This window comes from Sinocyclocheilus grahami, unplaced genomic scaffold (assembly GCF_001515645.1).
Source record: "Sinocyclocheilus grahami isolate Dianchi unplaced genomic scaffold, SAMN03320097.WGS_v1.1 scaffold425.1, whole genome shotgun sequence".
Taxonomy (NCBI): Eukaryota; Metazoa; Chordata; class Actinopteri; order Cypriniformes; family Cyprinidae; genus Sinocyclocheilus; species Sinocyclocheilus grahami.
This window is the reverse complement of record NW_015505604.1, coordinates 72,115-98,888: the sequence shown is the minus strand read 5'-3', so window position 1 is coordinate 98,888 and position 26,774 is coordinate 72,115. Positions and strand designations below refer to the sequence as shown.

The 26,774-nt window shown below is 37.0% G+C and overlaps 1 protein-coding gene across 1 annotated transcript; it reads left to right on the top strand.

Annotated features, from left to right (window-relative positions):
* rhpn2 (rhophilin, Rho GTPase binding protein 2) lies at nucleotides 1-26,774 on the top strand. The gene is made up of 15 exons (XM_016233085.1): nucleotides 1-224; nucleotides 3,868-3,983; nucleotides 8,588-8,716; nucleotides 15,392-15,467; nucleotides 15,939-16,016; nucleotides 16,164-16,288; nucleotides 16,655-16,821; nucleotides 17,530-17,717; nucleotides 18,382-18,538; nucleotides 19,088-19,207; nucleotides 19,312-19,506; nucleotides 20,164-20,240; nucleotides 22,600-22,746; nucleotides 24,260-24,418; nucleotides 25,526-26,774. The coding sequence occupies exons 1-15, from the start codon at nucleotides 156-158 to the stop codon at nucleotides 25,766-25,768; spliced, it is 2,046 nt and encodes a 681-aa protein (XP_016088571.1). The 5' UTR covers nucleotides 1-155; the 3' UTR covers nucleotides 25,769-26,774.

The following is a 26,774-nucleotide window of genomic DNA, read 5'->3' as shown; positions in this document are numbered from 1 at the left end:
TAGCGAATGCCGAAAGTGATTAGGTGAGTGTGCACAACAGTGGATCATCAACAGACATCTGAGACTTGAGTTCCTTAGAGACACACACCTGTTGAGCTGCAGGAACGACTTCTGCTTTCTGAATTTCATCAAGGCATTCGGTTGAGAGTTCAGAAATGACGGACACTCTTATTCCCAATGGTTGCAAGACCAACGGACCGGTGGAGAGTGGCTACTTCAAAAAGGTCAGAGCGACTCGGAGTTTCATTTCCATTTTTCTCGATGTTTCGGGAGGTGATGATAAGTTCATCAGGACTTTTTATCGGTCACCGTCTAGATGGATACACCACTGCTGTTTTGCTAGCGTTGTATTGAAAAGATACGTGACTAATTTGCATGTTCTTTCACGAGCTTTAAGACGTAAAGTGTTGATAACAAGTGAAGGACGAGGCATCCAGCCTCACTTCTTCATTGGGTGTTTGTAATAGGATCTGTTGGAGGTGAGCACACATCTGCGGGGCATGTGGACGCAAACAATGCCAAGCGAAAGAGTTGAGACTTCCTCGTTTTTAAAGGTTCAGTTTCCCCATGGTATTTGTATTTTATTCACCCTGTTAAACCATCTCCGTTTGGCTTCTTAATATTTTTATATCAACGTTCCTTAGCTACAAAAATATCATAGTTTCCGACAAAAATGACTCTAGGTATTGTTAATACACTCACATCTTTAATAATTAGTGATTAAAAGTAGAATTGCAACTAATTATTATTTTAATAATAGATTAATCTGTCGATCATTTATTTGATTAATTGGACGATAAATCCAACAGTTATTAATTATTAAAACAATAATAATTTAAAATGTAACTATAATTGTAATCGATTATTTACAAATGTGTTATTCCACATCCTGCCCAGTCAGTGTCAGAGTCTATGTGCAAAAAGGGCTTAAACTTAAACCGATTGCTTACCGTTTGAGAGTAGTTAAAATAACTAAATAAAAAATGACAATAAACAAAAGCACAGACTGCTGGACTGGTACGGGGTAGGAGGAACACACACCTGAGCACATTATAGTACATTCATACAATTTTAGGAAAAACTGCTATATTTGCAAGAATTATTACATTGCTATCTATTGCTGAACAACTATTGTGTTTTGGTGGAAACTGTGGTTAATACGGTGAATTATTTGTAGAGAATTGTGTACCTTACTCAAAGAGTTGTTTTCTGGCATTTGTTTATCTTACATTTCATTATATTCAGATTCTGCAGTGGTCATGGTGAAGCTGGCTCAGTGTGTTTGCAAATAAATGTTTTTGTACTAACCTGCCCTGAAGTGTGTGCCTGTATGTGTTTACTTTGGACTTTGGAAGAGTAACTAGTGGCAGGTTAATGGCATTTATCCTGGATCTTTTATCCTCAGGTTTTTTTTTTGTCAGTGTGAATGGCAGCTGAAGAGGGCCATTGTCTTTGTTGAGCTCACCTCTCTTTGAGTCAAGAGTATCTATCGGGCTTTTTGTCAAACTGGACCAGTACAGTGATCAGTTTCTACAGTTTCTCTTGAAATGTTTTTCTGAAGTCCCCTTCACATGAAACAGAGTGAAACAGAAAAATGAACCACAGACTGGGTTTTCTGAGTTAATGTGGGCAAATATGGTTATGCTACTGCATGGATTGCTGGATTTTAGCCTTTTAACTTCTGCTGCTGGAAGTAGTTGTGTTTGTTCAGAACATTTCCTGTGTCTCCTTTTCATTTGTTACATTAATTCTTTGAAAATGAGTGTGGTCGCCATTTGCAGCGAGAAGGTTTCAGGCCGGTTACCAGGTGGGGGCTGGTTCAGAGTGGTGATGTGGTTTTGGTTCAGTTCTGCCTGAGCTGATCCTGCTTGGGCTATGGGGCTTGGAGAAACTGAATCGCAGATTCAGCATGTTTTTCCAGTTTTCCTCCTATTAATGTTGCATCTGCCCAGTGAAAGTGCATAGCCAAACCACAAACATTAATGAAACACAGATGCTCCAATTTCATGTCCCGGCACAGGCATGAGAAGCTGTTCAGAGCTTTACGATTAGTATAACATGGCTTCTGTGCAGCATTACGCAGAATGAGTAAAGTGATCAAACAGCACCCAACAATCCATGAGTAAGAAGGAAAGCGTGTGTCTAAACAAAAATGAATCATTGATCAGAATGTAATACACTTTCTGTTGCATAACTCTTTAATGGGTGTTTACTGATGCCCAACTTTGTTACCCCAATGCAGAAGCAGAGCAGTTAATCATTGGCACATTTAAAGGATGTCCTATAGCTGAAAATAGAAATGAACATTTGTTATTGTGATCGCATATTTGTTCAGACAACTGCCATATATAATAGTTGCATAATGTTGAACACTTATACAACTTAGTTGAGGCCCTGTTTTCTGTCTCATTTGTGCCATGGCTTGATTAGGACCTTGTTTCTGCTCTGTTTGCATTGTTAGTTGAGGGGTAATTGTGTGATTGTGACTGTGGAACGCAGTTGCACTGGCAGCTCTTTGGTTCTGCTCGGCTAAACATCACCCTGGTCAGTGTTCTAGAATGTGTAGCTGGGTCCCTTTGACAACCACTATTGCATGCATTGAGACAGCCCATGTTTACACCGCAGCAGACTATGGTTTTCATTTAGTTTCAGATTTCTACTTTCACACTAAATCAGGTTGTTAACAAAAGTGACAACCAAATAATATAATTGAGTTGTCATTTTCAGTCAATTTGTATCGTGAGAACAAAACCGCACTGGGCAGCTAGTGGTCTGTCATGTCATACAATACGAGAGGAGCTCTGCACTGCACATGTTCGTGTCTAAAGTGTGCTGGGGGTTTTTTCACATGGGGTTTTGGTAGATAGAGAGGGAGATATGAGCTGTGTCATCTGAAAATTTCGATACAAAATAGGATTGACTTTGGTCATGTGTGCATACAGAGTGTATTTGAACTGCCACTGTAAGCTGTTGTATGAACATCACACCTGTTAGTGCAATCATATTTGGGCTAATTTCATGATCAAAAAAGGTCAATTTTTAATAGTGTAGCGATGCATGAAGCACCATTGACACACAGGTTGTTTTCAAACCAAGTAGCTTTTTGTTGGCCAATGTGGGAAATTAGTTGAGCAACTTGAACCCATTGCAAACTTTTTCGAGTTTGAATGAAATTCCAGATCGCACAGATTCCTTTTGAGACCACTGGATTTCATTTGTGAAAAATGTGACCACACATTTAATACACTTGTCAGTCCAAAACATTAACTGTGTGAATGTGAGTATCTACTTTTGCACATTAAACAGTAAATTACCATAAAATTTCCAGTTTGACTTTCCTGCTGTTTGACATTTGCTGTTCACACAAGCAACAGTTATGAATCAAACAATCAGTTTTTGATAACTAAAGAAAGACATTAGAAGAATTATTATGTCATAGCAAGTGGACCTGCTTTCAGAAGTAGACAGTACATTTTCACTGTAGGATCTTATGGAATGTTTGTCAAGATTAGAGCAGTAAGAGGTTTGCTATTTTAACCATCTAGATTGATACCAGCCTCCTATAAATCAGACCTCCTCCCTCAGCTATCAGATTTATGACAGATACTCTCTAGAGGTGTGCCGGGGTGGGAAATTGATCTCGTTACGTCATGTACTGGGTACGCCACACCTTAAAAACATTACAAGGTGTATGTGTTGGCTGGCATGTGCTTGTGTGCTTATCATTTATAGGCATAATGTAATGCTTTAAAAGAATGTAGACAACAGGCAGTAAATTCTTTTTAGATTAACTGTCAATGAGGAGCCCTTGCCACAAGAACCATGTGAACTGTTGTTGATCTCCTTCTCCTTCTCTTTCTCTGACAGGGATGCAATCCATTTGCTCAGACAGGCCGCAGTAAGCTGCAGAATAAAAGAGTGCTTCTCAACCAGCAAATCATCAAGCAGATGAGGATGCGAGCTGGAGCGGAAAACCTTCTCAAGTAAGTCAAGCACTCTTATGTGTGGACACAAACACGAGGGCAAATGCTCATTCATCACCCTTACCTTGCATGTTAGCCTACGCCACATGCATGGATATGCACACATATGCAGGAACTCTTTCCCTAAAAAACCCAACCAAGTTTTTTTAAAGAAGGTACCATAGTCTTTCATTTATAATTTTTCCTTTGGTTACATAACAGCATCTGTCTTAAAGTGTCTGGCACTGGAGCGCAGAGCACTGGCTGTGTCAGGTGAATCACTGCCCTGTTTTAGAGGAATCCTCTGCTCTTTGTGCGGTTAGGTTTCAGTCAGACGTCTTGCTGCTAACCTGTCATCAAATTATTTCTCTGTGTGTATGTGTGCAGAAGCAAATGTTTGGAGTTCATCTGCACTCTGGTCTGGCAGTCAGGTGTGCATTTTTACCTTTAGATTTGGAGTTGTTGATAGACACAGTAACATTGTGGCTTTGTTAAAAGCTGATGACTAAAGAGACTGGGAATGCTATATGAGATTTTCACTTTTCAGACCTCATACCTCTGAAGCCCATAGAGTCCTTGCTAGGACATTTGAAACCTGTAACCATCTTAAACTCAAATATAAACTTGCTTTGCTTAGAAACATTTAGCATGCAAGCAGTTTTCGAACATTCTAGCAGCCAGCTGTCAACTGAAGTGCTGGCACTGATTTGAATGGTAACCGCCGGGCAATCATGCATGCTACTATAGTTGATCCAGACGAGAGGAAAACTGTGTCTGACTAAAAAACATGCAAAGTATAATGCAAATATTTTTTTAGTGTCACCTTTCTGGTGTCCTGTAGCACGTCAAGAGGAAAAAGAGTTTCATACAAATTAAACATCAAAACGTATACATTTTATTTACAGAATGTTAAATGCTTTTCTAAAATTAATCATTTTCAATTTGAAATTTAAATTGTTGTTAATAATGATATATCAGTCCATAAACATGCTGCATGTTGTCTATTGTATCAGTTTGTAACTAGCAATGTGCTTTGAGTAGTGATTCAAATAATTGACTAAAAGTGGAAACCAAAACCAAAAATGGTCATCTTAAATTAGTCCTTGTTATTGAAGAATACAATATACATTTTTCTAAGTGAGTACACTCGCTTCCTTCAATTGGCATTCAATTGACTTAATGACAAAATCGACAAATTATGACCCAACAGTATAATTATAAATGTGTCCGTGTTGATCAGTGTAATGTTTTTTTGCACACACTACTATGAAGTGCAGTAAATTGAGATTATTATTATTTATTTATTTTTTACATATTTTTAATGATTCTTTAAAATTGTCTTATGCTCACAAAGACTGCATTTATTTTATCATAAATATAATAAAAGTAAAATACTGTTAAAATTTAAAATGCTTTTATTTGAATGTAATTTACTTCTGTGATGGCAAAGCTGAATTATCAGCAGCCATTACTCCATTCTTCAGTGTCACATTATTATTTAGAAATTCTAATAAGCTGATTTGGTGTACAAGACACATTTCTTATTATCAGTGTTGAAAACAGTTTGCTTAATATTTAGTAAAAACCGTGATACATAGGATTCTTTGATGAAAAGTTCAAAAGAACATAATTTATATAAAAAAAAATTAAATAAATAAATAAATATATATATATATATATATATATATATATATATATATATATATATATATATATATATATAAACAATGAATAAAAATAAATACATGACATGGTAGTAAAAGTCTTTGCAGTTACAATTTAGTGTGTCCTTGCTGACTAAAATTAAGTTCTTTAATCTTATTGACCTGTGATCTCAAATGTTTGAACAGAACTTTTGTCCTAATTTCTCTTTCAGATGCTAAAATTTCAGTTTATCCCTGGTTAAATGTTAATGCAAATTTTGTGAAGAAAATGTAATGTTCTGTTTTAAAGGACAAGGAAGCTCTGATTGTACTTTGGATTGTAGGACATAATTTGCCTGATTTGTAACTGACCAGTGCTACCAGACTCTCTGCCAGATTTGTATCAACTCTGTTCAAGGAAGCATTTATATAAATGAAACATAAGCTGACAGGAAACATTGACATCTAATCAGCAAACACCCACATTCATACCAGTGCAGACATTCAGAAAGGACAGGTATTTGTGAAGTTTACAGAACTGCTGTTGCATCTTGTTGTGAAAACTCCAGCTTATATATTACCTCTCTCAAAAGCTGCCCATGTTTTTTCCTTTACGACGAGCACACGCTGTAACATTGGACAACCCGGTCTCCATGGGGACGTTAAGTGTGTCTGTTGTCTCCATGGTTTTGAAGGACACACCTGCTGGGTTGGTCCTCGGAGCGAAGCATTTGATTGGCATTGACGTCAAAGTGCCTATAAATCTTATTAGAACAATAAAGTTTGGACAAGCTCTTTTCAATAAGAAACCGTAAATGAGTCTCCTTTCTTTTCTCCTCTATGGGTTAATGATATGTTTGGGCTATAGCCTGTGTTTGTCGAGTCATTGTCATCTGGCATTGGCTGCAGTTTGGATGGATATTGTGAGTTGGCTGAAACTTGAAACATGTATCCAAGCAGATACAAGGGTTTGGTGATTACAAAGGAATGTTTCTATATGGAATGAAATTCCCGCTAGTCAGCAGATGACTGTTGTGACAGGTACACCAGTGAGGTCATTGCAGTGCTGTGATGTGTTTGCAAATGGCCCTGAGGCCTTCTGTCAGCCTGCTTAACTCGTCCACACAGACACGTACGCAGACTCTCTTAAAAACATGTCAGCAGAAGCAGTTAGAATTAAGCTGTTTGAGAGGCACGGCAGTGCGTGTCTCACACGTACACGCAAAAACTGCCTGAGGATCTCTCTGCTGATAGTTCAGTCAAACACTCTAAATGCCTCTGTGTTTAATGTGTGATTCAGAGCTAAAGTAGGCCTGGTATGTATTGTAATGATATACATGAGTCAGTTTTATAGCCCTTCATTAGTGTTTTTGGCTACCTGAGCTCATTAATAATGGGATGGGGTGGGGTGGGATGCTTGCTCAATCTCTTTACCTTCCATTCATAGCTGCTCTATCTTCAGAGCTGATCTGGAATGTTCCCTCATTCATGGGTCTCCGAGGTTTGTGGTTCATGGGAGAAAGGATAGCCACATAATAGATCAATTGTAAGGATTTTACCCCCCCCCCCCCCCCACATGCTTTCCATAATGTTTTTCTCTTTCTCTCTCTCTGTCTGTCTCTTTCTCTCAGAACTAAGCGGCTGTAGTCCACATTCTTGTGTGTTTGTTTGAGTGTGCTCACAGGCCCGACCGGTTTCATTGAGTGCTAATTTTGTGGGGTCCCGCCCTGCCAACGTGACTCTGGGTTGGTGTACAGAATAATGCTGTATACACACCGCATGAGGTCTTTAAAACATTTCTGACCCCTTCTGCTGTTGAAATTGCACCACTGTATTATAATAGAAAATGTGGAAAAGCTCAGAGAGGTTCAAGTAATCTTCCACTCCGTTGACATTTCCGTGTGCTTCCATCAGTGAGGGACGTGTTAGGTATTCAAACATGACTCATTAAAGTTATGTTTACTTTAAAACTAAAGAACATGCTGAGCTGCGTTATGTCATAGGCCTTGCTAAAATAATTAATCATGTCATTACATGTAACAGATGGAATCAGTTACATATCTTAACATTATCTTACAATTAATTTTTTATTCTAAGTGTTTATTTCTACTTTGCTATGTTTTTCATGATCAATAACAATATTGTCAACAGTATTAACATTATAATAAGTTTCTTTTGTTACTTTAATTTTAATTTCACCTTTTTGTTTGCTCAATTCTATCTTTTATTATTATTATGATGTAGGTCATCCTCAAGCTTGTTACATTTAGCTATGATATTTTATCTGGTTTTGTATAAAGTACTTTTTGTAAGGCTTTTTCATTGTAGAGCACTTTGAGCTGAATTTTAGTTTGAAGCTATTACAGCACTATACAAATAAATGCATATATTTATGATTAGTATAGTATTGCTATTATATAAAAAAGGATTCTTGGTAGTCTTTTTTCCCCTCAGGTGAGTTTGTTTTAGAACCACAAGGTATGTGATTAAAATAGAAGACAGTGATTGACAGTTTGGCACAAGTGTGATGTTGCCTGTTTGAATAAAAGGTCAAAAGTCTCAGGTTCAACCTGACCTGCTCACCTTCACCTTGCTTCCTCCCATGGTCTAGAGTTTAGAATAGCAGTCACAGATAAAACAGGGTCGCTATGCAGATGTTCCTCTGTGTCTCTATAAAGTTTGGTATTTTATTGATTGGCTGTAGTTAGTCAGATTTCCATTTTATATTTAGTGTATATTTTATATGTGCAGTTGAGTTCTATAGCTTTTCTTTGACAAATGTGGCTGTACTGCCCACTCACCACTTATTTCTATCATGTGCATGGGAGCACAACAAATAACAAAGACTCCAGTATTATCAGCCTCTTCCTTCTGTACTGTTGCTTCTGTATATTTCAAACTGATTAAAATTATGGCACTTGTCCCTTGTTGTGAACTTAGTTGCGTTTGACCTTAGCTTATCCTCTTTTTCTCTCTTTCAAGGGCAACGTCCAATAATAAGGTTCGGGAGCAGGTGGTGCTGGAGTTGAGTTATGTCAACTCCGATCTGCAGCTTCTTATGGAGCAGCTGGAAGGACTCAACAGCTCAGTGGAAGTTTATCAGAACGTACAGTAAGTACACACACAGCACTGATTAGGATGAAGAAAGATACAGTGAGAACATAACTCAGATTCAGATCCATTCTAGAGACAGAATGCACAGTTACTACTCCTACTCTTAATCACAAATGTCCATTTCATCCTCCCTGATGTGTTACAGTAATGGAAGGGGTGTGTACAGAATGATATAAGAGCAGACACCTCTGTTCACTGCCCTGTACTATCACATTTTCTGTACTAATCTCTTAGTAAATTATGTGGAATGTATTTAAATAAGGTTAATAAGTATTAAACAGAACTGAGAGAACTGCAATGATTATTGGTAGTTAAAAGCGTCATCAAAATTGTCAAAATATTTCATTAAAAAACACAGAAGGGCCATGGGATGTGTAGAATTTTGTGAATGATAGGTGTTTGAATTTTGCGGAAATCAGCTAAGCTTTTTTTTGGAATTTCTGTGGCAACAAATTCCACGAAGGCCTGCAAATACATTTCCTGTGATATGACACATACCTCAGAAAGACTTTAGTCATTAGATCCTTGAGTTTCATAAATCTCTCCCGTTTGGAGACTTTGAGTAAACAGAAGGACAACAATGGAAATGTTCGGAGATCAGAAGCTGCACAAATCATTCTGTAAACTGTCATTATTTGTAAACTAATGACATCCACAGTTTTACTTTTTAGTGATTAAGAACTTTTTAGTGTTCATTTCATTGTAATATTGTATGAGTCGCAATGAAATCAAAATTCTTATATTTTATGGAATACTGCTGTTATTATAAATGATTTATCAATGCACATCATATGTTTTTAATCCGTGTACCCTCATGATCTTTTGAATTTAAAAACATTAACTTCATATTAACTTTAATCAATTCCCGATGGACAAAATCAAGTCTCGTCACAATAGGGAATTTTTAAATAATTTACATTTCATGAAGATTGAGTTCCTAAAAGCCAAATGGCTTGTTTTCAAAACATTAAATTAAATCAAATTGGTTCTCATGCCACAAAAAGATGGTATTGATGTAAGTTCCTTTGCTTTGGTCAGCTTGATGGCTCACTTAAACATTCCAATTGAAATATATTGAAAATATCACACTGAGCACAGACTGCTGATTTCTGTAGGACAGTCTCCTCTACTCTTGCTCCCCGTGCTTTCCTTTATTTAAAAAAAAAAACTAACCATCCCCCACACCCTTATACTTTTGTAAACTTGGCTGAAGTTTAAAGAGAAGACAAGAAATAGGCTGCGGGGCTCATTGGTAAATCAGTTACATCTTTTTGAGTTTCTTTCTACATTTATTCCCAATCGAAAGAGACTCCGTTCCACACAACTGGTCAGACAGGTTTTTGCAGAGGTGGTTTGACAGGTTGATAATTCTGGTGAAACCTCAAGCTCATCCTCCTTTTACACACACATGCCACATGTGTCCCCCTCATGCGTCAGAAGAGGATGCAAGAGTGTTTTCATTTTAATTTTGTGTTTCTGTTACCTCTTCCATGGTATCACATTTATAGCATATATGACATTCTCTTTTGTTAGTTGCACGTTAAAAATGTCTTGGCTAAGAATGGTCATAACTTAAGACCGATAGCAATAGTGAGAGAAATACATGTTATCTATATTCAATGATGTTCAAGTGATTCATTCTTTAGAGATACAAACCCTACAGCCAAAATGAAAGGATTCAATAATGGTGCTGCAGTCATGCTTTTGTGACCGTCACAAGGTGTATATGTTCTTTAGTTCGCAGACCTTGAGTGTGTTGCCTTGGTTACGGTTGGATTCTTGTCCTCTTTAAATCCTCTCTAAGCCATCTTTTGTCTCTCAGACCACTGTGAGTGTGTATGCATGTATGCACCCTTGAGTGTCTTTGGCATGTTTCCCCGTCTGCACGAGAACAGCCGTCTTTCTCCGCTCTAAGAAAGCTCAGCCATATTTTCAGCTCAAACCCTGCTTAACTAAGCTGTGCTGGCCTAGATTTTTATCAGCATTAGCTTCATAACATGTTGAGGCTTACAGCCTTGGGTTTGTTCCTCTGGGCAAAGCACTAATGAAAGAGTGTTTGTCCCCTGTGCCTGGAGGGTTCATAGTAAACCAGAAAAACCTCCATGTCCTGCAGACATATGTACCTGATTCTGAACCTCTGACCTACATCCGTAATTACAACTCACTGCAAAGCTGTAAACATGAGACACTCACTCTTTTTCCCCCCCCTTTTTGGAAGTAAAAGAATGGTATGGGTTAAAGGGTTAGTTCACCAAAAATGAAAAAAAAATTGCCATCATTTACTCATCTTCATATCATTCCAAACTTGTATGAATTTCTTTCTGTTAGGCAACACAAAATTAGATATTTTGAAGAATGTTTTAACTGTTTTTGTCCATGCACTATAAAACATTTTTTTTAAATCAAAGATAAATAAAAAATAAATGATTGTTAGAGTATGTTTTACAAGAAAATGCTATTTCAGTATTTCTACTTGAAAATTTCACATTCAGTGTGTTACTTGCTCTTTCATTTAAACTATTTTAACTCAGAAATTGCTAGTAAATTTCACATTACAAAGTAAATGTAAAGAAAGTCAATGGGGTTGAAAACAATTCTACACCCCCTTGCATGGACCAAAAACACAAACTATAGTTTAGGTGTTTATTTATTTATTTTGTAATAGAAGAATTTAGCTCTCTTAGGCTATACAGTATGTTCTGTAATATGTGAGTTTGGCTTGACTCTGAATTAAGCTCAAATAAATACAAATATATTTATTCCCTTAGTTTCCAAAAGCCAACAATTAATTAGATCCATTATAAACGAGGCAATTGTTGCATCCAGTGGGGACATAATTACTGATTATAATGACTTATACTGTCTTTTTACGCGTTGCGTTGCATCACGCCACGTAAACATAAAACCATGTCTGCATTTGTGATCGGAGAAATGACAAACAACAAGCGCTTCTCTACACTGCCCAAAACTCGCATTTGAATCATCAGTGGCAAATTCTTTCAATATAAAAAAGTTACTTACAGTCTTTGAGTCAGAACAGCCGGCATTGTAGTCTACTCTCCCAGGATCAGAAAACAGTCCTCCATAAAATGCGCTGCACACATCTGAATATTTGGGTTGAACTGTTCTGGAACAGTGTTGTAAATACAACTTAACCACTGATTTCTAGTCGTGTCCTCTTTTGGAAGGACAAACAAAGTAGTTTCGCTTTCACAAGAAACACAGCGTGACACACGGCGGGCTAGAGTGAGCGGCGGATTTGACGAAGGAGCATCCGGCGGGAGTGCGGCAACCACATGTGATGACCCTGGGCTGGACTCCGCTTCGTCCACGGTGAAAGCGATCCGGCGATCCACAGCATGAAGTTTATGTATTTCCTCAGCGACCAGCACGGATCAACTCTAGGCATGACGATGCGGTTATCGTCCTCTTTTGGAAGGCCAAACAAAGTAGTTCGCTTTCACAACAAAACACAGCGTCTTCACGACATGACGACAGCAACAATACTACAGCGAGAATAAAAGTTACGCCGCCTTTCTTTGCGTGAACATTTGGGCGGCGTTATGTAAATCTTCCCACATCGTGACGTAGACATGTGGGGGCGTGTTAGAACGAACCGTTTTAGGTAGGCGTGGTTGACTCTCTTAAATTTTATAAAGAATATCTCTTTGGATTTGAGACTTTAGTCTTTGCAACTTTATAGATCTTCTTTATGCACCAAGAGCTTGTATCACTTCAAAGAGAAAGGAAAAATTGAAATTGCATCATATGACCCCTTTAATTTTTTTTGTTGGTCCCTTCATGATTCCAATACTTCCAATTGTTTTGTTTTGTACTTTTTCCGACTTATTATTATGAAATAGTATAATACTACTAATACAGCAGTGGGTGTGTCAGTTTTGGACTGCCACTGTGTTTGTGTGGGTTTTTGTGCTTGTGCTCTTGTGCATACCGGCATGCAGAAGCTCTGCTTACTCTCTTCCTCTGCACTGCAAATGTGTTTCTTCAACTTTCTACAAACATGCTTTATTTGTCCTGTTAAACAAACAAAGCCTGTCACCTCCTACGTGTGACTGAGTGTGAGAAAAGGAATATTCCCATTGGTGCGGTGCTATCATCTGTGTTTCGTGAAAAGAAATCCGAACAGGACAAGGTCTTCCTGTAGCTGCATACAATGTGGCATTCTCCATTGCACCTGGCTGCCAGCTTACTCAGTGTGTGTGTGTGTGTGTGTCAGTAAAAGGACAGAACTGCATTCTTTCATTTTTTTTTTTCAAGCCCCGGCACCCCCTCTATCCTTCTGTCTGTTTTTGAAACAAACCTTTTTCTCATGGTCTGAAGAGGGCAAAGGAACAAAACCTGTATACTGTTCTCTGTTTTTCATTGCAGTGAATGTTCTCTGCAACCTGATTGGTTTGCATTCTTGAAGTTCTCATTACATACAGCAGTGCAGAACATAGCGGCTGTCAGCATGATGTGATGAGTGATTCAATGCTACACTCAGAACATGGAAGTGTTATTGTTGCTTTCGCACTGGAAACAGGTTTATTTCAAACTCCTAGAGAATGAGATCTTATGTCTAGACCTGCAAGTAATCTGTATCAGAATTTGAACATCCAACATTCACATAACCTTTCCTTTGTGTGTTCGTTAATAACTTGGTTACACTTTACAGAAAGGTTAGATTTGTTAACATCAATTTGTTTTCATGAACTAAGAATGAACAATGTTTATACATAATGCATTAAGTAAAGTCAGTTTATACAACTCTCTATACAACAAAAATGTAAAAAAAAAAGTTTTATTACACACTGCTGTTCTAAAGTTTTGAGATTTGAGGGTTGTTAAAGAAGACTCTCATGCTCACCAAGGCTGCATTTATTTGAATTAAAAATACAGTAAAAACCGTAACGTTGTGAAATATCGTTATAATTTAAAACAACTTTTCTATTTTAATATATAATTTGTAATGTTATTTTTTTCCCCTGTGAGCTTAATTTTTAGCAGCAGTTACTCTTCAGTGTCACATGATCTTTCAGAAATTATTCTAATATGCTAATTTCAACAGTCAGTGTTGAATACAGTTGTGTTGCTTAATATTTTATGGAAACTGTAATACATTGTTTTATTCAGATTCTTTGATGAATATGAAATTTAAGCATTTATTTAAAATTACATATTTTGTATAAATGTCTTTATGGTCAATTTTCAGTCAAATTATTTTATTTCTAACTGACCCTAAACTTGAATGGTAGTGTATATAAGAGACCAGTTTAACCCAGATTAATAAATGCTGTAAAATGATCATAGTTAATTATACCAAATGCATTAATTATTTCTGCTCTTTTGATTTATTTAGTGTTTTCAACAGTCAGTGTTGAATACAGTTGTGTTGCTTAATATTTTATGGAAACTGTAATACATTGTTTTATTCAGATTCTTTGATGAATATGAAATTTAAGCATTTATTTAAAATTACATATTTTGTATAAATGTCTTTACGGTCAATTTTCAGTCAAATAATTTTATTTCTAACTGACCCTAAACTTGAATGATAGTGTATATAAGAGACCAGTTTAACCCAGATTAATAAATGCTGTAAAATGATCATAGTTAATTATACCAAATGCATTAACTGATGTTAAGAAAATGAACCTGCAAACTATTACAGATTATTTCTGCTCTTTTGATTTATTTAGTGGGTTTTTTCAGTATTTTGTTTATTTCAGCATCTCCTTGAAGCACGAGTGATATTTCCTCTGTCATTTCCTCAGATCCAGTAATATTTCTCACAAATATTTCCCCAAACCACACTGGGGCTGGACTGTTATCTGTCATCTAGACTCAATCTGGACAGACCAGGACTGCTTCTCATCAGCTCGCACTCATGTGTTGTCTCGTCTGTCTTCACTCAGACTGCTCTGAGCTAATGCAGGCTTTGTAGTTAATGCAGACTCCACAAACATAAATATATTGTGTATTCTGTATAATCACATACTTAAAAGTGTGATCAGCACAGAATGTAACAGAATCTTACACACACTACTCTTTCTTGGGTCAAAGTTTTTTTTAATACTCAAAGGTTTTCTACAACGTAATTAGGTCAATAGGCTTGTGATGGAAAACCATCTTTTACTCTGGTATCAGCTGATTCAGTCTTAGAGATGATTGAAACTGGCACAGAATTGTTGTAGTATTAGTAATGTGTGATGGGGTCACATTCACTTGCCCGTTGCAAGCATGTCTCAGTTCTGAGTCACACAGAGAGTAGGAAGCCTGGTTTTGCTGAATCACTGGCCTAAGAAAGAATGGTCACACTTTATTTTAAGGTCCAATTCTCGCTATAAACAAACCATTAACTACGACTTTTGCCTCAAACTCCTGATTTGCTGCTTTTTAATAGTTATTAAGGTAGTTGTTAAATTTAGGTATAGGGTATAGGATTATGGATGTAGATTATGGTCATGCAGAATGTGTGCTTTATAAGTACTAATAAACAGCCCATATGTTAATAATAGACATGCTAATAAGAAACTAGTTAATAGTGAGAATTGGTCCCTATACTAAAGTGTTACCAAAGGAACTTAAGTCTTATTCTTTCTTACTGAAAGTGTTCTCATCTTAGTTTTTCTAAATTTCATTTCTAATCTGTTTTTTTATTGATTTTTACAGAGAGACATCCAGCATCCCACTCATCCCTCTGGGACTGAAGGAGACAAAGGATGTGGATTTCTCAGTTGCTCTCAAGGTCAGTTTCTTTCACAGCGCCCCCTCGATGTTTACTTCAGATATCAGGCCTTCAGTCAGGTGGCTTTTGAGAGTCTTGAAGCTTTTCGAAGTGAAAATGGAAAGTAGGTCACAGCATAATAAACAAGGAAGCCAAAGACTCAATAAAACTTTAATTGTGGTTTTGGAAGTCTGCAGTGATGTTTGATGTACGCTCCTTATTATCTTATAAATAAGTGGGTGTTGAGATGTTTGTTGAGAGACTAGGATCAATCAGATGGGTTTTGGTATGCTTCCAACCTGTAATTTAGTTTAACTGTAATGACATAGCTATGGTGAATCTATGACACGGTGTCATTGTAATGTCTGTTTTCTCACTACAGACAAGTTTAGCAAGGAGAACAGGCCTGTGAATACATGACTGTCTGGCGTTTTTGTGTTTGCTTTGACATAGAGAGTGAATGGATATTCATTTTTTTTTTTTTTTTTACAGGACTTCATCCTGGAACACTACAGTGAAGACGGCTCAAACTTTCAGGATGAGATTGATGACCTGATGGACCTGAGACAGGTATGATGCGACATCTGTAAAGGTGTGCGGTTCATTTAGGGTAAAATGCATCTGCTAAGAAATAAACTTACAGTAGACAGGTTCAGATACACAAGGCTAACCAGTGAGATCTATCTTATTGAAGTTTCTGACTTAAATGTGTTTTAGGCCTGCCGGACCCCCAGTCGTAATCCTTCTGGTGTAGATTTGCTTGCCAACTACTTCAGTCAACTTTCCTTCTTAGAGACTCGATTCTTCTCTCCTACACGCCAGATTGGCATTTTCTTTACATGGTAGGTTGCATCTCACCCACACCAGCAGTACTGACATTATACACCACTGTATCAGCTGTAAACATCACAACTCATTCAGTGGAAACACACAACTGGTCTGACTGGGTTGTCATTGTTGTTTCTATGTTTATACATCAGCTTTTTCATACATTTATACCATAGAGACAAAAGGAGATAAGAGGATAAATAAAGAACAAATGCCATCATAAAAAAGCTAATTAAAATGGAGAAAAGTAACTGAATTACTAATAAAGCTACAGTTTGCACTTGCGCATTTCATATGTAATCAAAGTAAAAATAAGATAACCTGTGGGTTTGCCAATGTGAGTCTTAACACATTTTTTATTTTTTTTTGTGCCTATGCAGGTATGACTCTTTTACCGGTGTGCCTGTGTGCCAGCAGAACATCTCTCTGGAGAAAGCCAGCATGCTCTTCAACATGGCAGCTCTATACTCCCAGATTGGAACCCGCGCCGACAGACAGACACAAGCTGGACTCGAGGACGCCATCGCTGCCTTCCAGAAATCTGCAGGTGAGAGGTTTTAAGAAGATGCACTTGACCAGTAAAAATGCACATAGCCAGCTTGGAACGTCAGTAACGTGTACAGATTTAGATAAGTTTGCAAGAAGGTAAGGAAAGTGTCCAGAACTGGCTATGATGAACTGTGGATGAACTCCTGCATCATGAGAACAGACCGTGTATTCGGGTTCTGGTTGTGTTTCAAGGTGGAGTGAACATGATGCAATTCTTCCCCCTCAACAGCAGATCTGTCAAAGGCTCATGGGAACTCAGTGACTTGTGTCAGTTTTTAACCTCCTTAAAATAACAGCTGCATAAAGAGAGATTTGGCTGGCTTTCTTAAGCTGTAAAAACAGCCAACCCCGCTGTCTTTCATCACATCGAATGTTTTGCATATCTCCACCGGAAAGAAGGACCAAATATGATCTCGCTCTCTCTCTCCTTTTGTTGTTGTGATTGTGACAAAGATTGATTGACACATTGTCCTACAAGTCTTTTTTTATCTCTAAGATGTGTTTGCAGAAGTATTCAAAGGAGGAAATGACGGTGCTTTTTACTTTTTACAGCGCTTAAATTATCTAGAATTTTCCGTTTAAATTTCTGTGTAATTTACACTCTGCTGAAGTTAAAGGCAAATATAAGGGGACTGATGCATGCTCTAATATTAAATTCTGTCTAATTCTGTCTGTTTGATTTTTGTTTGTGTATGTTCTGCTGCAGGTGTGCTGCACTACCTGAAGGAGACATTTACACACACTCCCAGTTATGATATGAGCCCTGCTATGCTGAGCATGTTGATGCGGCTGATGCTAGCACAGGCGCAAGAGTGTTTGTTTGAGCAGATTACTCTTCCAGGAATCCGAAATGAGTTCTTCAGCCTGCTCAGAATAGCCCAAGAGGCTGCCAAGGTATTAAAAAAAATCTGTGATATTACAGTAATTAGTTATTATTAGTTAAGCAAGAATGTATTCAATTGATCAAAAGGGACCGTAAAGACTATATCAAAATAATTTTTTTGTTTTAAACTTTGTTCATAAAGGATCCTGGAAAAGATGCATCACAGTTACCACCCACAGAACAAATATTTTCAACATGTAGTCTTTATAATAACACTTGTAAAAATAATGTTTCTTAAGCACCAAATCGGCATATTAGAATGATTTTTGAAATGATCATGTGACATTGAAGACTGGAGTAGTGACTGATTAAAATTCAGCTTTGACATCACTTAAAATGCATTATAAAATATATGAAAATGCAAAACAGCTACTGTTAATTTGAATAATATTTCACTTGGTGAGCATTTAAAGACTTCTTTCAAAAACATTTAACATTTTTACTGACTAAAAACTATTGGGTTCCAAAAAAAAAATAAAACAATTTGCTGTGATGTATTTTTTGTATGTTCTTTCTTTTGTAATTTTACCTGGGATGTCTGCATAAGGGGACATTTTTACATATAAATACATGACCTATTGATCCTATCAGTATGCGGGTCTGTTTCAAAGCCTACAGTTACGCCTCTGTCCAGAGTGCTTGTGACATTTACCCCTCTCTCCTTTCTGTTCTCAGGTGGGGGAGACCTACGGTGAAGTTCACCAGTGCATGATCCAGACCCCCATTAAGAACAACGTGCCCTTTTTCTGGACCACCATGTCTGAGCTGAAGACCAATCACTACAACTCTCTTGCCCATTACTTTGTCTCCACTGCTCTGCTGGACCACCAGTGTAAGTCAAGCACCCAATCACAGCTCTTGGCCATCTCCCATTGGCTGACAGCCCACTGGAACCTTTAAAAGGTTACCTTTGTGTCTGATTCATAGAAATTGTTTCCTTTTCCTTGGGAGAGTAAAGGATTCAGGTATCAGTGCTTTAATGGACTTTTATTCTGAGGTGCTTTTTTAAGGACTTAAATAGGGAGGCAGAAGAAAGGCAGAGATGGTTTAGTATCTCGGGCTGCGTTTGACAGTGTTCTGATAGACTGTGTCAGAACAAATGGGATTATGTAACATTCTTGTTGTTATTCAAGCAGTCACTCCCCCATCCCCTCTTTCTCTCTTCTGTTTTTTTGTCTCTGTGACAGACAGTTTTAGCTATTAAGGAGTTCATTTGGACTCAACAGCCCAAGTAAATACACAATGGGTTGTGTAAATGCTATAACATTTAACATGGCCTCTGTGCAATGAGATGAAATTTACAGGAATGTACTTGTTTCCTGTTATTGAGCGAAACAATGCAGCGTTTAAATATTGCTGATTTATGTGTCTGTATGTGTAGTGACGCCCAGTGACGATGAGGACAAGCAAGAGAAGGCTCTGTCACAAATATATGATGCCATGCCAGAGGGACGTTCTCCTCTTGAAATCCTGAAGGATAAGGAGGAGAGAAGGCGGATGGGTGAGAGGCTCCTACATACAGACCTGTTAGGCTACAGAGAGTGTAAATGATTTGGATATTCCACCTTAGCACACTAAACTAACATTTTCTGTCTGTTTGCTCAGGTAAAGCTCATCTGCAGCGCTCCATCATGGGACACGAAGAGGCCATCCGCATACATTCTCGTTGTCGAGACCTGCAAAAACTGTACATCCTGAGTGACATCCTACAAGCTGGCCTCAGACGCTCTCTTACTAAGTTTGAACAAAATGACAAGGAAGAAGATTTCACAGACTACATGCTTGCACCAGATATCATCTGTAAGTCAGAGATAGACAACTGTTATTAACGGTCACACTAGAATTTCTACTTTTTTCATCATTCAAAATGTAAAAATATGCAGTCTATTCCACTTCACTGCAGAGCTGCAGGTTTAAAATTTGTGTTCTTTTAATTCAGCTAAGAGTCATGCCTTCATGATACAAATTCTGAGGGCAGAGTTCATTAAACTTGAACCTTTTAACACAGTGCAATTTGTATGAGCTTGTGTTTCCTGTCTCTCACATTTGCATGAGTTTGAATGGAAGTAAATGGAGCGAAAAGTGTAGTGTGTCAGAAATGCATGCAAGCATAATGCATTTGTATCATAAACACTAATGCATCCGGGTGTGTCCTGGCACATTTGATACATGTTTTTTACTGGTATAAAATTCTGTATCGCCTGATCATGTGAATGGACTATTGTAGATTTATGTTATCAGCTCATTATGTAGAAAGTTCTGTTATAGTTTGTTTGTTTAAATCTAAAAAGTAACCTATGTGCAACAGTGAGCATCATAGTTTAAACTCTGAGATTTGTTCTGAATGAGATTCTCAGAACAGAACCTGCATCTTACTGTAGAGAAGCACAGTGGTTATGTAAGGTCAGTTGACAGAGTGAACATGTACTAAACCCTGTTTTCATCCTTCTCTGTTAGCTAAAACAGAAAAGAAAGCCGAGATGGAGATTCCAGCTGACACCAAGGTGAAAGTCAAAGACCTATTCCAGCGGCTGGTATGTGGGCTACTAATTTTACTCAAGACATTTCAGGCTCCTTTCACAGCACAGGAATGCTCTTGCAAATTTGCAGTTTTCTTAGTACACAGAATAGTTTTGCATAACATCTAAGTATTCTGTAAGCGTGTGTGCTGTTGAACAGACCCATGTTGATTGATCTGTACACACTGGCCAAACAGACCACAACCCCAACAATCCAAGGTTCCAGTTTCATTTGTAAAACCAAAATACTGCAAGCAGTTGGGGATGGCACGGAGTTGTAATTTTTAATTCTTGGGAAATCTGTTTGGTCAGTCTGTAGAGATTTATACTCCTTTTACAATACTAATATGAATAACCATGGTTTGAACATGAATTTCAAAGTGGTATGACATCTTGTTACTATAACCTTCTAAAACTCAAATCAACAATGCCATCACTATTACCTAACTCATACTTAGTGTTAGGGGTTTGAACAAACTCCTGACATTAAGTATTTAACGTTGGCACAACGTTCACTATTATCCTCAGACAAATACCTCTTGAAAAGCTTGTTGAGGGGAGATGTGCCGTTACATTTTAAAATGTTTTTTTACATTAGTTTTTATGAGAAATTAAGTTTATAGGATGGTTAAATGCATGTAAAGAGTGTACAATTATTTGGGATTATTGTAGAAAATAAGCTCTGCAACTAACAAATGTTTCAAATTTTTATGTTGTGTTTTTCAAGATAATCTTCACAAATAAACACAAGTTTTGAAGCCTAAATACAATCGGCAAAAGTAAAAGGCTAAATAAACTACACCATGGTCTCATAACTTAAACATCACCAGTTTTCTAAGCTTCTGAAGACTTTATACTGTTCTTTAAAATCTACAAGATAGAAAGTTTGATTTAGAATAGCTTGAACATAAACACATTGAGGCTGTATAAGCGAACTAGTGAGTAGATGACCTTTCCTGTTCAGCATGATGACATTTAATGTACCCAACATCCTGTAGCCACTTGTTAGAAACCACATTTTTCAGGAAATGCAAAAGATTTAAAAAGATCACGGGAGGCATATTACTGATGTATTTTGTCATATAAAAAAATATGAAAATGTCTTGAGCTTGTTAACCTTATTTCAGACATTTAACCTAAACCCTCATTCAAAAAAAACTTTTTTACTACAGGATTAGTGTCATGTCATTGACTCATTTGTCTTTATTTTGGGTTTGATTTCTGTAACGCCAAGTTTTCATCTGCAGTAAATTCTGCAAAAAAAAAAAAAAAAAAAAAGATTCATTTTGACTCTGTGCTAGAGTCTTAGAATTGTAAATCTGGTGTACAGAACTGGAACATTCGAGAACCACATTGACATATATATTCCGTTCCCTCCAGCTGTGGGGAGCAGGGTAATTCAGGTGAAGGAGGCAGAGTTTATGATGTGGTTAGTTTTATGGAAGTGTATGTTTTGAGTTTTACCTCCTTCAGATGTCTGAGTGACCTTAGAGTTCAAAGAACCACTGCTGTGATCCTGTAGCAGTTGCCATGGGCACTTTAAATGACCCCTCACTTGAAATGACATTTCTGTAATACACCGGGAGTTCAGTTTTACATATAAGCTTTGCAAGTCCTTAATCATGTTGAGTGACCTTTCTGAGGCAGAGGTCAACCATATGCTGCATACGCCTTAAAATAGTGGTTCTGAAGTTTATTGACTTTAAAGGGATAGTTCACCGGAAAATGAACATTTTGTCATTTACTCACCCTCATGTTGTTCCAAACCTGTATGAGTTTCTTCATTCTGTTGAACACAAAAAAATATATTTTGAAGAATGCTGGTAATCGAACAGTTGATGGTTCCCATTGACTTACATAGTATTTCTTTATCTAATGGGGACCAACAACTGTTTGGTTCTTCAAAATTCTTCAAAATACCTTCTTTTGTGTTCAACATGAGAAAAAAAAAACTTCTACAGGTTTGGAAAGACATGAGGCAAAAGTAAAAGTTGATGACAATTAGAATTTTTGGGTGAACTATTTCTTTAAGGCCCCCTTTGTCTGAGACAATGGTTGAAGGGTCTCCTATCTATTCTGATGTACCTTTAGCTAGTCTGGCATGTCCCAGTAGTGGGCCCCGGGACCTGAGGTTGAGAACCACTGCCTTAAACTCTTCAACCTTAACATCTCCTCAGATGCTTTTCATGATAATATTATATAAACTTTCTGCACCATATGAGCAATGCCATTCGCATATACTGCATGAAGTCAGCGTGCCAGTAAGCCAAATGTTTGGATGTCGAGCAGGAGCCAAGGACGTTAAAAACACCATGTGTGTCTATGAATTTGGTGAGTTGCTATAGTGATTTGGTGTTGTATTTGTGTTGTGTAGGGGCCTTTGTCAGTGTTCTCAGCAAAGCAGAGATGGTCAGCCCCACGAACAATCAGACTGAGACTGCAGGACAGAGACCTCGGATTCACTCTGAAGGGAGATGCACCCGTCCAGATACAGTCACTGGATCCCCTTTGTCCCGCAGCGGTGAGTGTTTACACACAGACACAGGCACAAACACCAATAATGTAGGGCCCTATGATTTCCACGGTGTGGAAAACGGGGACAGAATCGCTGAATCTAGTCATAAAAACGGAATTTACTGTATATTGTGGAATTTCGGATCGATAAATCAAGAGTAGGTCTGTACACTTAAATCAAAATGTGATATGGATTAGTGTCTGTGAATATTAAGCTGCAAAAATGCCATTTAAATATGAATTCTGCATGTTTTGCTTGTCTCTGTATGAATGAATGGTTTTATTTACTACACAGGTACTGAAGCACGCTATGACGCTCGTGGTGTTTTCAGCCTCTGCCGCCTCAATATATGAACACATGAACATGACCTCTAGAACTGCTCTGAGAGTCACTTCATGAGCATTTTACCATTTCTTTTGAGGAAAACTATCGTCATATCATATACAAACAGAAACCTAAAGGTCTTCACAGTAACCCGTCAAAATAAAAGTTTGGTTTAACTTGAAGAAACCGTGACAGAAATATGACTTAGTTTAATGATAGTACTACTACTACTAATAAAATTATTATTAAAAAAATATATTTTTAAAGGAATATTTAGCAGAAAAAAAAAAATATATATATATAAATAGAGATGCATTTGATTATTAATATTTAATGAAACCGAAATAAAACTGAATTTGAGAAGAAAAAAAAAACATTTCATAGGGCCTAAAAATTTAATTTTTGTTAAACATTTAATAAATTGCTGTTTAATATTGTAAGTTTCAGGATTTCAATTTATTAGACATTATTAAAATGTAATTTAACCATTAAAACAGAGTCTAGAAAAATTCAAACAGGAAAATTTAAATGGAAAAAACTGAATTTGGAAAAAAAAAAAATTATTTCATAGGGCCCTAATAATGTTAGTTCACCCAAAAATAAACATTTTGTTACTCTTCCTTATGTTGTACAAAACCTGTATGATTTTTTTTGTCTATGTGGAACACAAGATATGTTTTGTCCTTGTGTAAATATTTCCCTCCCCCTCTGTTTTATTGCAAATAATTAATGCTGTGTTGTCTTAATGAGAAGAACAAACCAAACCGGATAACTGTCATGACATTTATCAGAAGTGATAACTTCTTCCTGCTTCAATTAATCTTCCTTGCATAAATGTTAATGTCCCTGAAGCTGCGAGGACAGAAGATTTAATCTTTGACAACAGCAATTGAATGAATACAAAGCACACACGCTTATCCACGCCCACTGCACCTGTTTTTGACCATACGAGTCTCAAGCTGTCTCAAGCAGCTGTTTGTCTCCCACAAATAACCCCTCATTTTTGTTGGAGCACATGAGCGAGTCCTCTCAGAGCTGATCTCTATGGTAACAGCAGTGTGGTCGTGCCGATAAACTCATACCATAAATATCTGAAGTGGCAAAGCGCCACTCTTGCAGGGCGTGATTGACTTCTCTGACCTTTTTCTGTCTTTCCCTTTGTTTCTTTTTCTCTCCACTATCTCGCCATCACCAGGCTGAAGGGCTGAAAGAAGGAGATTACCTTGTTGCTGTGGGTGAGACAGAGTGTAAATGGCTGGGAGTGAGTGATGTTATGAAGCTTTTAAAGGATGTGGATGAGGAGGGCGTCAACATCAGAGTGGTCAGCATGTTGGATAGCAGCAGCCAACCAATGGTAACTCCATTTGTTTCTGGGTTTTCTTTGCCTTCCGTTCTCTGATTGGTTGAGGAATTATATTTAAATATTCCATGGAAGAAATACATGTAATTAAGTTTATTTAGATAAACTCATGTTAACAGTATAGTTACAAATTTGTATGCTCACACTACTGTTTTTTTGTTTTGTTTGTTAAAAGAAGTTAATATATTAATTCAGGAAGGATGCATTAAAATGATAAATGCTGTTCTTTTGAAATTTCTAATTCATCAAAGAAGCCTGAGAAATATGTCACAGATTCCATAAACTAAGCAGCATAATTGTTTTCTACATTGATCTTTTTTTCTAAATTAGTATATTAGAATGATTTCTGAAGGATCATGTGACACTGAAGGCTGCTGAAAATTCAGATTTGTCTTCACAGGAATAAATTACATTGTAAAATTAATGTTTTTTTTATCAAATAAGTGCTGCATTGGTGAGCATAAGAGACTGCTTTTAAAACCAAGAATTAGTTCACAGTCTTTAATCACAAAATAAAAAACATTAATATCATCACAGTATTCACAATGTATGTCCCTGTGACATCCATTTCATTTTTTTATATACATTCGATTATACCCAGCATTACTGATTATAACTGTCCTCCTTTTTCACCAGTGAACACACCTCTATCTTTAATGTTTCTGTCAGTCAGGATTCATAAGCTGTTTTTGACAAGGTTGTAAGAACCGTGTCTGGTGTGTGAAATCGCTTTTTCACATTTGAGTGTTTTGCTGTTGTTTTTTGTGAATATTTGTGGGTGTTGATAGACTGTGTGTAATGATGATAGACTGAAGATTAACTCTTAATAGGATTACATTCTCATTAAATCAACAAAACAGTTCACCTAATGTATCCAGGTTTGTGTCACCGTGTAACTGAAACCCTTACAAGTACTCGCAATGTATGTTTAGCCAGTGTGATCTTAAGTTTGCTGTAGATAGAGCAGTTTGTGCATTCATTCTTTGCTTAAGGAAAACTATATTAGTGTGGAAATGTCAGGTTAGTGAGTATTTAATTTGAGGATTCAGATCAAGTATTGCTAAGAGTTTAATCACCTCTCATCCCTTTGTACCTCTGCAGCCCACCAAGAGTGCTACATACGGCGGTCTGCCGAAGACCTACTCCATGATCTGCCTGGCACATGATGATGAGGATAAGAAGTCTCGCAAGGTAGCAAAAAAACCATCATTCCTCAGCTGGGGTCTCAAGAACAAGCAGAAGAGCGGTAGTACGCTGAGTCTGCCCAATGCAGATTACAACGGACCCTGGAACAGACCCTGCCCTACCTATCCCAACTCATATAATGAAAGTGCCCTCTACTAAACACACAAAACTGGATTTATATCAACACAATATATCACGAGAAAAGAGAGAGGGATTTTTAGAAGGATTGAAATTAATTACAGATGAAAATGTACATTTTGCACAGATCTACAGTATAAACACAGGTGTAAGCTATACCTTTATTCTTTCATTAGTTTGGTTTAATAAATTAAAAGAGAAAATTGTGTTTTAACGAATCAGTAGATAAAACACAGTGTATGCTGCTCAGAGTATTTTTTTATTATTATTATTATTATTTGTTTGTTTGATTATTCTTGTATTGAATGGTTAAATGGTGTGATGAAGGATTTTTTTGGAAAATTCCACTAATTGGTGGCACAGACAGGCATCCTCCTCAAAGCCTGTAGCTGACATACAGACCAATACAACAGGGTTCTGTGATGATCTTGCATAATCGCAATGGAATTGTAACTCTGTCAATCACTGTAGAAGAACAAAATGTAGGAGAGGACAGTGAATTGCTTTTGCCCCGGGAATGTCTATACAAACAGTAATATTATTTTGTGTAACTCAAGTATTTACATACACTGAAGGGAAATACCATATAGGATTCTATAGTTGTGCATTTCCTAAAGGTATTGCCAAATTCAAGCAAGAAGGATAAAAATACAGCAGTGAATACAAATGCCATTCTTATTTAACCTTTGTTTCATGTGTTTTACCTAGCACTTCTTCATTGTTGGAATATTTCACTGTCTACAGAGTAGATTTTTATACACATTTGATAATCAAATTATTTATATGCAAAATAAAGAGGAAAAAAATATCTATATAAACATATGTATTCATTTTAAGTATTAGAAGTATTTAGGTTTTGTATTGTGAAACTGTAGCCTGGTGTATATAATCATGGGTTGTTTTTGGTTACATATCTTTCTTTCTGTTACTTGGTGTACGTTCTTCTCTTTACATTGTATAGCTCAAAAAGTACAGATGGCAAGGTTTTTTCATATCTTTTTGACAATATTTAACTTTTCAAAACACT